Here is a 14,699-nt window from a genome sequence, read left to right on the forward strand (position 1 = left end):
CAGGCCACATCCTGGAATCCCTCAAGATAATGGTGGGGACAAGCCACCCTGGCTCCTTGTATGGAGGTATCAGCTCAAAGGTGTTCACTAGACAAGCACCTACATGGGGGGCAGAGCATTTTGTGAGGGGTCTAGGAAGGTGCTGGTTGGGCCCAAGGTCTGTGCAATGTAGGAAACTGGCACATCCCCCCTCACAAAGCAGGTGAGCCTGAATGAGCCTGAAGGGTTCTGCTACCAGGGCAAAGTTGAAGGGTAGCTGGAGTGGCAAAGCTGCTGGGAGGAGTTGCTCACTACCCAGCAAACCAGCCACAGGGAGATTGGCAAAGGGTCACAAACAAGTTACTTGGCACAGAGGATACAGGCTTGTGACTCTGCAGAGCCACCACTGCCATCACCTGGGGCAGACCTACCAGAGACGAGCCTGCTTAGGACAAGCTCAGCACCATGGCCAAGAAGAACTGGCTAGCATGTTGTTGGGATGGACATTGCTCCAGCAGCACCTCCTTCTTGTGGACACTGTATCCAGTAGCACAGGTGGCCATCTAATGGAAAGCTGCACACACCAGTGATGGAACAGCCCCTTCACTGCTCTCCAGTTAATGATGCGACACTAAAATATCCTTTCTTGACCAGCACCCATCTTGACAGGAGGCACATGCCTTGCCAGTAGATTGGGGTAAATGTTCTCCAAATGATTAAGTGCAACGCACTGCCAAAACTAAACAGCAGATACTTTCCTCCCTTGAAGCCCTACCGACCCAATGTGGGGCTCAATTCTGCTCCAGTGGGAAACAGTAGACTTTTTGGCATTGAGGGCAATGGTACCAAGAACTAAGAACTGCATCCAAAACCCTCAAGGTCCTTGGAACAGCCCTGTACCTCCAGTTGATTGCTGTCTGCCTTGTTCCTGTGTCTCACTACTTTGAGTAATTTCTCTGCTTCCAAGCTATGTTCACTTGCATTTAATAATATGGTACAAACCAAATGATGACTCACAAAGAGCTTTTACCTGGATAGATGCCTCTGAACACTGGCTACAAATTAATTACTGGGTATTTGGTAGGTACAACTGTTAACATGACAGTTACAAAGTCCAGAAAATTGTGAATGTGAATATATTGGGCTGCTGGTCTGACTCACCTGATCCCATAAGACTATCTGCCTATTATTCCACCGGGATGTGCCAGTAGAAAGCAGCTTTTTCATGTTTCCTAGAAACAAAACTTTATTCACTCTGTGAGACTTGAAGCTGGCTTCCTGTAGGGAGAGATGGCATGTTACTGTGATTTCCAAAGTGAACAGTACATTGTGGAAAGAAATCTTTTTCCCATTGTCATCTGACATTTGGAGGAATCCAATCTCTCTGGTAAATTAATCTTTGCCTCACACAAACTGCACTGCTCCCAGAGTGCTGCCTCCTAAACCAGAAGCAGTGGAACCAATCTGCATGGTGCTTCTTAGCAGTAACAACACTAATTACCTCCGAGTTAATTAGTTTATATGGATGCAGCTTTTTCATTTCTGGATTAGGAAGGAGTCCATGAGCTGGTTTCCAAGAGGACAGTCCCAAAGTCATGGCTGTTTTGTGACACTAGGAATCGCCTTGGAGCAGAGCCAGAATTCACTGGTCAGTCTGCTCCAGGATTCTCTCTGGCACTTGCACCTTGTTTATAGGAATGATCACCTCCTGGTTCTCCCAATGAAAGCTCATCTCCCTTCTGCCATCTGCACACAAGTGCAGCCTTCCCAATGTTCAATAAACCTTGACAGAAGAGGACTCACAAAGTCAGCCACACTGGATTCAAGTTTCTGACCCCAGCATACCTGTACAACTGTGCCTGTCTGAGGCTCAAAAATCCGTATCTTTCTGTCTCGGCAAGCTGTGGCTAGCAGACTGCCATCCATGTTGAATGACATGGAGAGGATCACATCCTTGTGAGAATCAAAGATCTTCACTGGATTCTGAATGACCGTCTCCTTTGTGTCGAGGCTCCATATCATAATCTGAAGCAAACAAATAAGTTCTCAAGCCCTTTCCCTTTGAACTTGTTCATTTTACAGTAAACGCAAGAAAAATGGCTGTTCCATCAGCGAGATCTGAGTGGACATACTGGAACTGTATGAAAGGAGCTATACAAAAGGTTTACTGCAGCTATATGAAAGCTATATGAAAGCTACTGGAGCTATATGAAAGGTTTATTGCAAAGTAGACTAATTAGCTCTGCCATAAATGTTGCGCATCTACATGTGCACCCCTATTAAGCTGGAGTAAACTAATTTACTCCAGTGCAGGATAGTACTTGTAAATACAGGTACTATCTTGCTGTGAAGTAAAAAACTCAGCAGCAGCACACATGTAGATGCTGCCCTGGCTGGCTGGGGCACAAGGGTCCTTCAGTGCGGGGGCTGCCTGCTGACTAGTTCCCACCCACTGAAGCACCCTCATGCCCCAGTCAACCCCTCTGCCATATGCTGAGCCAGGGGGAGCAGCTGTCAAACCAACCCCCCAGGTTCCCTGACAGCCAGGGCTGCTCCAACTTGGTACAACATGCTGTGGGCCTGGGCACACATGCAGATGGCATGCCTAGAAACAATATTAAATACATATGTAGACACACTTTCTGTTTCCTATTTACCTTTCTGTGCCCCTTTTTTACCTTCATTTTTTTCCATCACCAACGTTTTTACATTTCCCAGCCTGTCTTGTTCTACTGCTTCTGAGAGCTAGTCTGACTCAAACCACTGAGACCCACAGAGGCTGAGGAGGTCCAGTTCACCCTGCTTGTAAAACCCCAGCCTTGGCCCTTCAAGCCAAGACCATCAACTTGCCCTCAACCTCCTCCCCAGTGACTTCCAGCCCATGACCTCTTCTCCTTGAGGGAACCACAGGACAGAGTAGGGCTACTTCTGGAGAACTTCCCCACGCAGCTTGACAGGCCTTGGACCTCTCTTTGAAAAGACAATGACAGGGAGGTGTACCAATAAAAATGATTCTGCAGAAGCAGAGCATATATGGGGCAGAGCTTTCCCCTTGCAAACACCTGCAGGCCCCACCTCCACTGTGCAAGGCTCAGCTGTGCACGCTACCATTTGGAGCAGGGAATAGCGCCTTGGGGCCTTGCTGGATACCAACAAACCTTATAGTCATAACCACAGCTGAAGAGGATGTTATTGGCAGTGGGGTGCCATTCGATGAGGCCAACCCTCCGTGCATGGCCGAGGAGTTCCTTCTTTGCGTTGGTGATGTTTCTTGTTAGCAAATGCTTGGGGATGTCCCAGATCTTGACCTGCATGGCACAAAAAGGTCTTTGCATAAATATGGTGTTGTATCACCCGATATCTGTGCTGGTATGAGGCAATCTATCACTAAAACCTGGTCAAGTAAATCATCAGCACCACTGATGTCAAATTAGGGGAACCCATGGTCCCGAGACCTGATATTTCTCTCAGGACACTGCCAAGATACTTGGGAGCTAGCCCAGCAACTAGCACATTCAAAGCAGGGCTTCCCCTTTATTCCAAGTAGTTTTGAATTGGACCAGAAAGCATTTGACATTGGCCTCCACACATATCATTTAACCAATTCAATGAATTATGGAAAAGAGCCTGAGGGGACCTCAGGAGTTCATCTAGTTCAGCCCCTTGGTCACAGCAGGATCATCGTAGTATAAAGCATACCAGACAAGTATTTGTCTAACATGCTCTTAAAAACTTCCAGGGATGGAGACTCCACTATCTCTCTGGGTTACCTGTTCCAGTGCTGAACCACCTTCACAGTTAGAACATTTTTCCGTCTTAAATGTCCCTTGTTGTAATTTAAGACTGTTATTTCTTGTCTTGTCTCCTGTATAATTCAATATTTTTTCTGTATAACTCTATATACAATATCTATATAACTATCCTTCAGGTATTTGAAGATGGTTATCAAATCTCCCCCTCAATCTTTTCTTCTCCTGATTAAATAATCCTAGTTCTTCCAACTGTTTCTCATAGGCCATGTTTCCCAGACTGCTAATAATTTTTGCTGTTCTTTGCTGAATTTTCTTCCCAATTTGTCCACCAAAAAGGCAGTGCCAAGGAGCCACTCCACACTAATCCAGCTTGGCCCAGGCTACAATGATCTAGTTAGGAATTGTCCTCCACTGACCTTAATTTTCGATGATTTTATGTCCTGCTGTCAATTTTTGTGCCAAGCTGGCATTCACTTGTGTGGAGGCAAGTTCTGGTCCCCTGTCCTATACCTATTGCTCATTTCTATCCATTGATGGCCTAATGAAGAAACCCCCTATCCAAGCTGAGTGCTCTAACCATTAAACTTAATCACAGAAAGTCATTGAACTACAAGCTCCTTTTGATTTACTCTCCTTCTATCTGTAGGACTCTTGAAATCTTGGTGGCCCAGCAGTCCAGCTCTATCAGAGTCCCCATAATCAGGCATGTCTATAGTCTGGCAGTTGGAGAATGAGCTCTCCTGGGAGACATTAGTTGGAATAACTTCAAGCCAAGGAGCAGCTAGAACCCAGGTACTCTACTTCCTGGGTATGTGCTCTAACCACCACACTATTATGCAAGAAGTGAGCTCTACCTCCTTCCAATCTTGTTTCTGAGTGAAGGTGGCCATGACTGCCACGCTTTACACTGAACACAAAGATCTTTGCTTGCATTGTCCTGTTCCAAACATGTCTACAGATTTGGGCCCTTCTAGGGATTTAGACAGCATTTAAGTGCCACTGTGCCTCATATTGGTGTCATAATGGAGCTCAGACAGAACCTAGGTGCCTTGCTTCTCAAACTGACCTACTTTGGGCCAATGCAAAGACTATATTTAGATGCACAGGGAACTCTGAAGTCCAAAACATGGGCAGTAAATTAGGGCAGGCACCCACTGAGATTTGGGGCCACTGGAAGAGAGATAGCCTGGATATTTTGGATTACTTTTCATGATTCAAGTGTTTAAATCCCTCCTAAGTCTCCTTAGGTGCCAGGCTTATATATCTGGATCTACTCTGCAGTCACGCTTTGTCTACAATATAGACATACCCTTGGAGAGCAGCTCAACCCCTGACCCATTTGGTTTGCTCTCACTTCCACCATTTGCATTAGCATCAACCATTGTAACTTTAGATAGTCTTAATATCCATCCTAAGGAAATGCCCAACTCCTTTCTCCATCTGGCTACATTTTTTACTTCTACCTGTATGAGCCAGAGTGGCTCCACAGAAGGGTGCTATTTAAGAAAATCTATTCTTGATTAGCAAATCCTAATTACACTCTGCGGGCAAGTCTACACACGCAAATAATGCAAAACAATAAACTCCAGAGCTTATTGCTTTCGAGTTTGTTGTTCCCAGGTGCACTGTTTAATCATGTTCCCAGGAATGCAGCACGTTGTGTCGGGTCAGAGCAGCCCTGGCTGGCAGGGGGTCCTGGGGGTCAGCCTGCTAACTCAGGGCTGCTCCCCGCAGCTCAAGGTGTTGCAGAGGGGCTGGCTGGGGCATGAGGGAACTTTAGCATGGGCCTAGCCTGCTGGCAGCCCCCTCACTGAAGCACCCTCGTGCCCCAGCCAGCCAGTGCAGTATGGAGTAAACTGTGGAGTAAAAAACTTGTAAATATAAGTATTATCCTGCTGCAGAGTTGGTTAGTTTACTCCAGCCTAATAGAGGTGCACATCTAGATGCACAATATTTAGTGCAGAGCTAATTACTTAACTCCACAGTAAACATCTCATGTAAATGCACCTTGTGGGGATGCTCTCAGTCTGGAATAAGTGTCAATCAAGACGAGCTGTTCTGCTTTAAATTCAGGCCCTATACTAATCCAAATTAACTTGCTTGTGTAAACAAGCCCAAGGAGTATGTTGCATTGGAAAAGCACCTAATTCAGAGTTTCCTTCTCCCGCTGAGCCCATGACATATTTCACCCATGTCTGTATGGGAGCCCATGGTTCTGAGCCCAGGACAGAGCCTCAGGTTTGTTTTTAAATGTGACTCTGTTTAGTATTTCACCATTTAGGCTGTAGGCTCCTGTTGAAGGAAAAAGCCCACTAAGCTCTATGGCCTTGATTGTAAGTTGGGAACAGAAGGAAAATATTCTTTAAACAAGTTCAAGAAGAGGAAACCAAGGCACGCTTTTCCCTGAATGGTACAATTTCTTTCCCAACAAATGCTTTGGCTGGCTAGTAACCGAGAGCAAGCTGGCAAACTTACAGTGGCATCTTCTGAGCAAGAAGCTATTACAAAGTCATTAAAAGGGTTCCACTTGATGTCCAGCACGTTCCCTTTGTGCCCACACACTCGAGGGTAATGTGGGTCAAGCTTTCCTGTCTGAAAAGAGCAGAAAGTCCTGGTTAACTCAGAAAGTTATAGTTTAGCCACAGGTTTATATAATTTCCACCCAGCCTTAGTAGGTTATGTGCCATGGCCAGACCTGCGCCATACTTTCCAGGTCCAAAGAGAAACACCATTTTTTGCTTCAGATAGATCTGGATATTTTGCTTGCAGAGAATAGGTCTTGCAAGCTCTTAGTTCTTGGATAGTGCTATTCCAGATGCTATTATCCTTCACCATTCCTGAACAATGACAGTGGAAAAGCCCAGAAAAGCATGAGACAACCATGGAACTGATCATTTCCCAGGAGCCACAGACAAGGGTATAAAGGACAGTGGCTAGAGCTGGGCAGGTAATGGGATTTCTGGCTATGGTGGCTGGATCAAAAAATTAGAAGAAAATAATTGGGTTCAGGGTAAACTGAAAAGCAAATTTGGAGGGATTCTATGAAATAATCCCTCAAAAAGGCTACATAAAACTGTATTTTGTCAAAAGTCTGACCTTGTGCCTTGTTCATAGTCACAGAATAAGAGGGCCCTTGTACACATGAGAAAATTGCACCTTTTAGTGATTTACTTGCCTTTTTTAACGATTTAATTGAGTAACAGTGTACATGTTTAGTGGCATATTTTTGCTTTACTGTATTTTCGCACATACAGCCCGCACCCAAGTATAACCAGCAGAAAATTGTATTTTCGTAAAATAGTTTGTGTATTCCCCACACCTACGTATTCCTCGCCCCACAAGACATGGCTGTAAGCACGGGCTCTGCTGGGCATGGCTGCCGGAGCTGGAGCTGGAGCTGGAGCCAGGGCTCACCGTAGACTCTCACCGCCTACCTGCAGCCTCCCCCACAAGACATGGCCGCAAGTGCAGGCTCTGCCGGGGCTCACTGCAAACTCTCACAGCCTGCCATGTCTCAGTGCCAAGTCCCGGCTCCAGCTCCGGCTCTGGCGGCCATGTGCAGCACATATATGTATATGTACACATGCATATATATGTGCGCATGCATATGTCTTCACCGCGAGTCCTGGCTCCAGCTCCAGCGGCTCTGCCCACCATGTCTCGGTGGTGAGCCCCGGCTCCAGCTCCGGCTCCAGCAGCCGTGCCCAGCAGGCTCTGCCGGGGCTTGCTGCAGACTCTCACCACCCACCTGCAGCCTCCCCTCCCGAGACATGGCCACAAGTGCGGGCTCTGCTGGGCATGGCCGCCGGAGCCAGAGCTGGAGCCAGCTAGAAGTGGTGCAGGGGAGGGGAGGGATGAGGAGCTGTGAGTGGCAGGGGAGGCAGCCCCACTCCCTGCCGCCACTGCCAGCCGCACTCAAGATAATCCCGCCAGGAGATGGGCAGGGATGGGCTATGCTGTTCTAAAGACTCTGCATAGCCCACACCCTTGTATAGCCTACACCCACCCGTCAAGTTTGTAAAAACGTGTATAGCCCACGGGCTATATGCACGAAAATACGGTAAATGTCTTTTTTACATAGTAAACTAAAACACATCCCATGTATTTTAGTTTGTTATGTAAATTACAGCGATATGCCTCATGTGTACAGGAACCCTATCCAGAGAAGGCAGCAGGGACGGAAATCCAGGTGTGCTCGGGGAAACTCGGGCTTGGCGGGCTTCCAGTGCCCTGTACACCATCCTCATCACCTTCTCCGGCTGCCAGCACACCTAGCCCCCCTCCTGCCACCTTTCTGGGGCAGCCAGCCTGTTTCCAGGTGGTTCCAGGCAGCGGGATTGGTGTACAGGGTGCTGGAAGCCCACCGAGCCCGAGCTTCCCTGAGCATCCCTGGGCTTCCAGTGCCCCGTGCAACCGTTGGATCTGGCAGATGCTGCCTGCAAGTTGTGGCTGCACCTGTGCAGCTAACAACCCGCCCGGGTTGCCCCCAGGGACCCTACCACCAAGGAGGGAAGCACTGGGCTCCCCCGCTGCTCAGGGACAGCGTGACACAGTGGCAGCTCACAAGGGTAGGCTCCACTGAGGAAAGAAAAAAAGCGGACAGAGGCCTGATCTTTTTTTTTTTCCCGCACCCTGCCTGCGTCTCCCACAGCTGGGGAGTGAGCTACTGGTGGGTTGTGCAGCCCCTGAGCTGTAGGGGACCCCAGTGCTTTCCTCCATGGTGGCAGCACCCCACAAGCAGCACCCACCTACCTAGGTGGTCCTGGGGGGTACCACCAGTGCGAAAAGAAGCACCAGGGCCTCTCAGCAGCTCGCCCCACAGCCTTGAGAGAGGTGGGCAGGCTCCAAGAAAAAAAATAGGATTAGGTCCCTCACTGCTTTTTTTTTTTTCCCTTCAGCAGAGCCTGCCCGCTCTGCGACAAGAGGCCCCAGTGCTTCATTCTTGCTCTGACTTGCCAGCATATCTGTTTGAAATGCCTCAGGATCTATAATAATAACATGCTTATTCCATCTGTTCAGAGCACTCTGATTGGTTGTTTCAGTAAGAATTGTGATTGGCTGCTGAGACAACCAATCAGAGTACTGCGGACAGACAAAATAAGCCTATTATTATAATTAAAGATTATCTTCAATCAGCCACGTGGGTTCCCAAGCAGTGCTTGAATTCAGCCTATCCCAGACCTCTTGCCGGTTTAAGTTAAAACGGAGACCCCCAGCATCCTGGCATGCTCTTTGGGCTGGGCAGGGCTCTGCTCCACAGCAGGGCTGGCCCCTCCCCTCTGCTCCCTGGCTGGAGCTCCAGAGACCGCAGGCTGCTTCCCCCCTCCCCTCACCACTCCCTGCTAAGCAGGAATTCCCCCCTCCCCTCTGCCTTGCTGAGGAGGTGTCTATGTATTAGCTTGCAGACTACCTGCTGAATCCACAGGTAGAATCAACAGGCAGAGTCAACAAGTAGCTGGTAATGTCCCTCTGTTGTTTTCTTAACTGGGTGATAAACACTGATTTAGGGGGTAAGAAGCACTATTATCAATTCCTTGTTGGGCTAATCAGAGTGTCCTGCTGGGGCCTGGCCAGGCCCCTCTCAGCTCAGTACTGTGGAAGGAAGGGAGGGCTGCTCTAGCACGCCCCAGTTTCTGGCCTGAGCCACTGCAGGCATGTGCCTGTATTTCTGGGATGTCTATCCAGTTATAAAACTGATTTAGCCTAGCCAGGTTAGACTAACCTGCAAAGACTGAACCAATTCAGGCTCAAGCACTTTGAATGTCTGTCTCTAGAGCCTAGGAGGGAAAAGAGAGACTCCCCATAGACTAGCACATACAGATGCTTGTCTAGATGGCACGATTAGCTATGAGGGCTTTGGGCAGAGTCTGCTTATGAGAAGTTACAGTGGAGGGCACTGTAGCCAGGAACCATGTGGTGCTGAAGCAGCAGGTGGGGGGTGGAGTTGAGCAGTGGTGGTGGCAGGCAGCAGAGGAATGGCAGTGACTGGGTGTGCGGGAGCACAGCGACAGCTGGGTGGGAGCATGGGGCCTGCACCAGGGACCTAGACCAGGGTGCGGGCCGGCACGGGGTCTATGGAGCCAAACTGGCTCCCCGCTCTCCCTGCTGGCACAGCCCAGCCCAGCTTCATAGAGCCCCTGCCAACCCACACCCTGGGCCCCTGCTGGCTCAGCCTGCTCCAGCATGTTGCACAAGGACCTGTTCCAACCCCTTTGCAGGGGAAGAGGAGGAGCAGATTTTGACAGATGTTCCTTCCTCCCCCTTCCTTGTCTGGCTTTGGATCATGAGTTAGTTTTGTAGCTGCCATTGAAGGGACACTCCTTATGTCACAGGACAACTGGACTTATATGCGCAATCTTCCAAAGTTCTGGAATGATGTTGTAACACAGCACCACAGCAGAACAGAGAAGAACAAAAATGGTGAAGGGGCTGGGGCACATGATTTATGAGGACAGGCTGAGGGAACTAGGCTTGTTTAGTCTAGAGGAGAGATTTAATGGGAGGGGGTGGGAATTTAATCTTTTGAACCTCCCTTCAACTACCTGAAGGGAGGTTCGAAAGAGGATGGAGCTAGACAGTTCTCACTGGTGGCAGATGACAAAACAAGGAGCAACTGTCTCAAGTTGCAGCAAGGGAAGTTTAGGTTACATTTTCTCACTAGGAGGGCAGTAAAACACTGGAACAGGTTACCCAGAGACATGGCGGAAGCTCCATCCTTGGAGGTTTTCAAGGCCCGGGTGTAGGCAGAGCTTTGGGTGGGATGATCTAGTTGGGGACGGTCCTGCTTTAAGCAAGGTGTTGGACTAGATGACCTCCTGAGATCCCTTCCAACCCTAATTTTCTCTGATTTCTCCATTTTCACATTGCAACACTATGCAATATGTGGGTGTGGCTGGCTTCTGACATAAGGCTACAGAATCTTTAAGCAGTTACTTGTTGTGATGGTACAGCAGCAGTCCATCAGTCCTGCAGGGCAGCTAATAACAGCTCAGTCTAATAACAGCTGTGCTAATTACAGTAGTATTTACCTGGCTCAAATTCTACTGCCCCTATTAAGTGCATAAATGGACTTCAGGAAGACAAGTCCTTAGACCAGTGGTCACATACCAGTGGATCTCAATCCACTGGTAGATCTTGGAGCCTCTTGCAGTAGATTGTGGAACCTCTTGGAGTCAATCTGAGGCTGGGGTGGGGGGCTGCATGCACACGTGCATGCACACATGTGCCCCAGCCCATCAGGTCAGTCCATGGGGGAAGGAAGGGGCAGGGGCTAGATCAAGGCCCCTGCAGTGAGGGATAATGCCACAGAGGCAGGAGCAGGGGTAAGTTGAGTGGGGAACTGGCCAGGTGGGACTACCTATTGGGGAGGTGCACCCCCAAATAATTTTTTCTCGATTGCCTCCACTCTCCCCTCCCCACAGATTTAGCTACTGTGGGGGGGAGGGGGTGGCAGCAGTGCATGGTAGATCTTGGGTTGCTTTTAAATGCCAAAGGCAATCTCCTACTTAAAAAGGTTGGAAATCACTGCCTTAGACCAACATGGCTACAACCTATACCCCTGTAAATGGACTTAAGTATCCTATTTTTATTCCACCCTGCTCAAGTCCTTGAAAAACAGTTTAGACAGTGGGGCCTCCACCTTCTCATTGTTAAGGGTCAAAGGACAGTGTGTTGTAAAAGCAGTTGCATTATTGAATTTTTAGGGCCTTGAGCAGGGTGGAACAGAATCACACTTAAAGTCCTAAGTCTGCTTAGATACCCAATAAGTGAAACAGAGTCTGGCACCTGCTACAAGAACTCCCAGAGGGTAATATCACCATGTTTATTCACCTTGTTCCTGAATAAAACAGAGATATTCTTCTATTTTATGGGGCCTTAAGTATTATATCAGGCAAATCATTTGTTACAGGAAACAGCCAGTTCAGAGGTAACTGTATCTGCTTCTCCCCTGTTGAAGTTATCTGAATGTATAGGCTTTAGCTCTTCCTTTAGCTCTTTCACAGGCTAACTTTTTATGTGTAGCAACCTCTGCTATTACTGTTTCTCGCAATGTTCTTCACAAGATATTCATTTCTGTTGTCTCTGGCAAATTGTAGGATGTTCTTGGCATGTCAGGCTTTACACCTTGGAGTAGAAGTTCACATGTATTTTGAGTGAACTATTTTTAGCAATCTTTGGGTTAATAATTCCCTGAGAATGCAGGAAACCTGGGCTCAGCAGCCCAGGAGGCTCTTCTAACCCTATGTTCCTCTCCCATGTCTGAAGACGTGTGGAGGTTTAGCCGCGTCTTCCCAAACCAAGCAGCCATTTCTCATGTAGGACTGGATAGTCTCCTTGAATTCACCCACCATGACTTCGATGGAAAAAGGAAAGAACTAAAGATAGGCGCAGTCCTGTAAGATGAGGTGGATGTGACTGAGAAGGTTGGCTCCTCTTCGCAAGGCTCCACCATATAACCTGGTGTGGAGAGGGCAGGGTACCCTCTCCATACCAGATGTTATGAATTTACTCGTATCAGTTCTCATCTATGGGAGCTTTGGCCCCTCAGTTATTCTGGCCAGATTTTAGAGGTCTTGTTCCTCACTCCTGGTCACTTGCCACGTTCTTTCCCACATGGGTGGGAAGCCAACCATCCCAAGCCGGGGTCCTCTTCTTGCCTTTGCCTCCCCTGGATCGACAGTGGCTGCCTGCTTGGCATCTCTTTAAATCCCCGCTCCAATCAGCTGTGGTTGCCATAGTAGCGTCCCATTTGCCGTCATCCTGGCTCTTGCAGATGACTGGGCTAATTACCATCCGGGTCTTCCACACGGTTCCTTCCTTGCCTGGGTTTGCTGCACCTCCGCTTCCCGTCTGGGCTTGCTTGGGTAAGTTGTTCCTCCTCCTTTGTTCTTTAGGGGTTTCGTGGCAAGGCAGGTCTACTGCCCTGTCACAACATGCACCAAAACCATTGTGCCAGGGCTCTATACCAGCAGGTCATCAGCAGGGCTTTGCTGATCTCCAAGGACAATTTCCTTAATTCCACATTTGCATTATCCCCAGAAGGCAAAGCAGTAACATTACAGATTTACAACAGCTGGCAAGAATGAAAGAGCTGGCATTAGAGAAAAGTTTATTAGGGAAGAAGGGTACAAATGAGTCTGATCAATGAAGTAAAATGCAAATGTGCTGTCTTCGCTTTGCCAGCACCAGTGTGTTATGGCTCAGAGGCCCAAACTCGGCAGATAAAGACAGGTTCTTTATCTCCAAACATATAGACAAGGGCCCAAGAGGCATTTGTTTAAGAAAAGAATAAAACAGTAAACTTCAAAGGCAAACTGGCCCAACAGCATAGCCCTGATATCATCTCTGGATGGTCAGAACTGCAGATCTAGACAGGCTGGGAACCACACCAGATCTCCCAAACTTAGCTAGTTAGTTTCCCCTCTGTTCTTAAAGAATGACATAAAAACAGAGTGGCTCCAAAAGCACAGACAAAAGAAAAAAATAAAACTGAAAATCCTCTTTTCATATATGCCACCCTAATTCTAGCCAGTTCACAAGCTCCTCAGTCAGTGGCACAACTAGGGTGGGGTAACCAGGGCAGCTGTGCCAGGAGCCAACTGGCTGGGGGGGAGAAGGGGGAAGGGAGGAGTTGTCACTGCCCCTATGTAGAGCACCTGCCCCAGCTGCCCACCTGTGTCATTACACATCTGTCCCCAGTTCATAATCTTTCCTCACTTCTATTGTCAGGATGTTCCAGGGTCCTGCAACCCTATCTCCATGTCCTAGTCCGCTGATGTTTACCCCTGCTTGGTACTACATTTTGACATGTTCTTAATTTGCCCAAATCAGGACCAAAGGAATAAAAACCACACCATTCTCTTCTCACTTTTGTCATTTTGTAGACCCTGATTCAGCAAATCGCCACCACCTAGGATTCACATTAAAATTTGAGCTGTCACACATTTTTAAACTCAAGTGGGTCACAGAAATGGGGGCCTTAGGACACTGTCATGACCACTGAACCTCTTTTGTTCTAAGGAAACCATTGGTGATGTATAGGCAGTGCACACGGGTGCACATGCACCCCCTGAAATCGGCTGTGTACCCCCTGGAAGCACCAGCTGCAAAACCACAAGTGCAATTCTGGTTTCGCCACTGGTGGTTCCGTGCTCAACAATCTGGTGCCCCCCAGACTCAAGAGGCACCAGTCGCCCATGAAGGGAACAGTTGGTTGTGAAGAAGCTAAGATCATATCCTGTCCATTAGCAAAAGCTGAATTCCTGTAAATAAAGACTCTTTCCCCCTTTTGCTGCTGATCTTTATTTGTCTTGCAATAAGGACCAGGCCTTTGGACCGCTGCTACTGATTGCGTGTGAAAGATATGCAAGTATGAGAGTGCCATCTAGCAACGAAAAACCTTATGGCAGACAAACAGATAAAGATACAAAAGAACTCTCAGTGTTAGGGGCTATAGAGTCATGTAACAGAGACTGGCTCCTCGTAACCAATTTAGGGCCCAAATTGTGTCATGCATTGTGTTTTACCATACAAGCAACAGAAGTAAGTTTCAGTTACTGCTGTCACCAAGACATGCCAGGGTCTCTGTGGCCTTATCTCTTTCCCCTAGTATTGTACAACAATGGAAGAAGCCAGCCTACACCCCCAGAGCCCTGCCCAGTGGTCACTGCTCACCTGGTGCACAGGTATCACAAGGAAGGCCCCACCACCTGCACACTCCGTCACCACAGCAATGAAGTGGGGGTTGACAGCACAGAAGTGGTTGTCGTGGACGCTGCGTGTGATGGGCACACAGTCATAGCACTTTTCCTTGCTGGCTGGCTTGCCGTAGACGTGACGGAACTTGGAACTCCGGTACTGAGGGTGCCATGACATCTGGAGTGGGCAAAACAAAACAGGTGGTAAGGATGGGGCCTTTCCCTGGTGCTATGCAATGCTGGCTCAGGCTTGAAACGGATCAGCAGGGCT

At 48.3% G+C, this 14,699-nt stretch overlaps 1 protein-coding gene and 1 long non-coding RNA gene across 4 annotated transcripts in view; one reads left to right on the forward strand and one right to left on the reverse strand.

Moving 5' to 3' along the window:
* The window catches only part of LOC149868667 (uncharacterized), a 75,387-nt gene that overhangs the window by 14,529 nt on the left and 46,159 nt on the right, over positions 1-14,699 (forward strand). The window lies entirely within an intron of this gene.
* Positions 1-14,699, reverse strand: part of CORO2A (coronin 2A) — a 97,901-nt gene that overhangs the window by 12,922 nt on the left and 70,280 nt on the right. For both annotated transcript variants that reach the window (XM_090038977.1, XM_090038978.1), the window contains exons 2-6: positions 14,406-14,606; positions 6,207-6,323; positions 3,138-3,287; positions 1,825-2,004; positions 1,141-1,257 (exon numbers count right to left, since the gene is read on the reverse strand). In XM_090038977.1, coding sequence (XP_089895103.1) covers positions 1,141-1,257; positions 1,825-2,004; positions 3,138-3,287; positions 6,207-6,323; positions 14,406-14,606 — 765 coding nt within the window. The remainder of the gene's footprint in view (positions 1-1,140; positions 1,258-1,824; positions 2,005-3,137; positions 3,288-6,206; positions 6,324-14,405; positions 14,607-14,699) is intronic.

Source organism: Crocodylus siamensis, chromosome 3 (assembly GCF_052110815.1).
Source record: "Crocodylus siamensis isolate JL-2025a chromosome 3, ASM5211081v1, whole genome shotgun sequence".
Taxonomy (NCBI): Eukaryota; Metazoa; Chordata; order Crocodylia; family Crocodylidae; genus Crocodylus; species Crocodylus siamensis.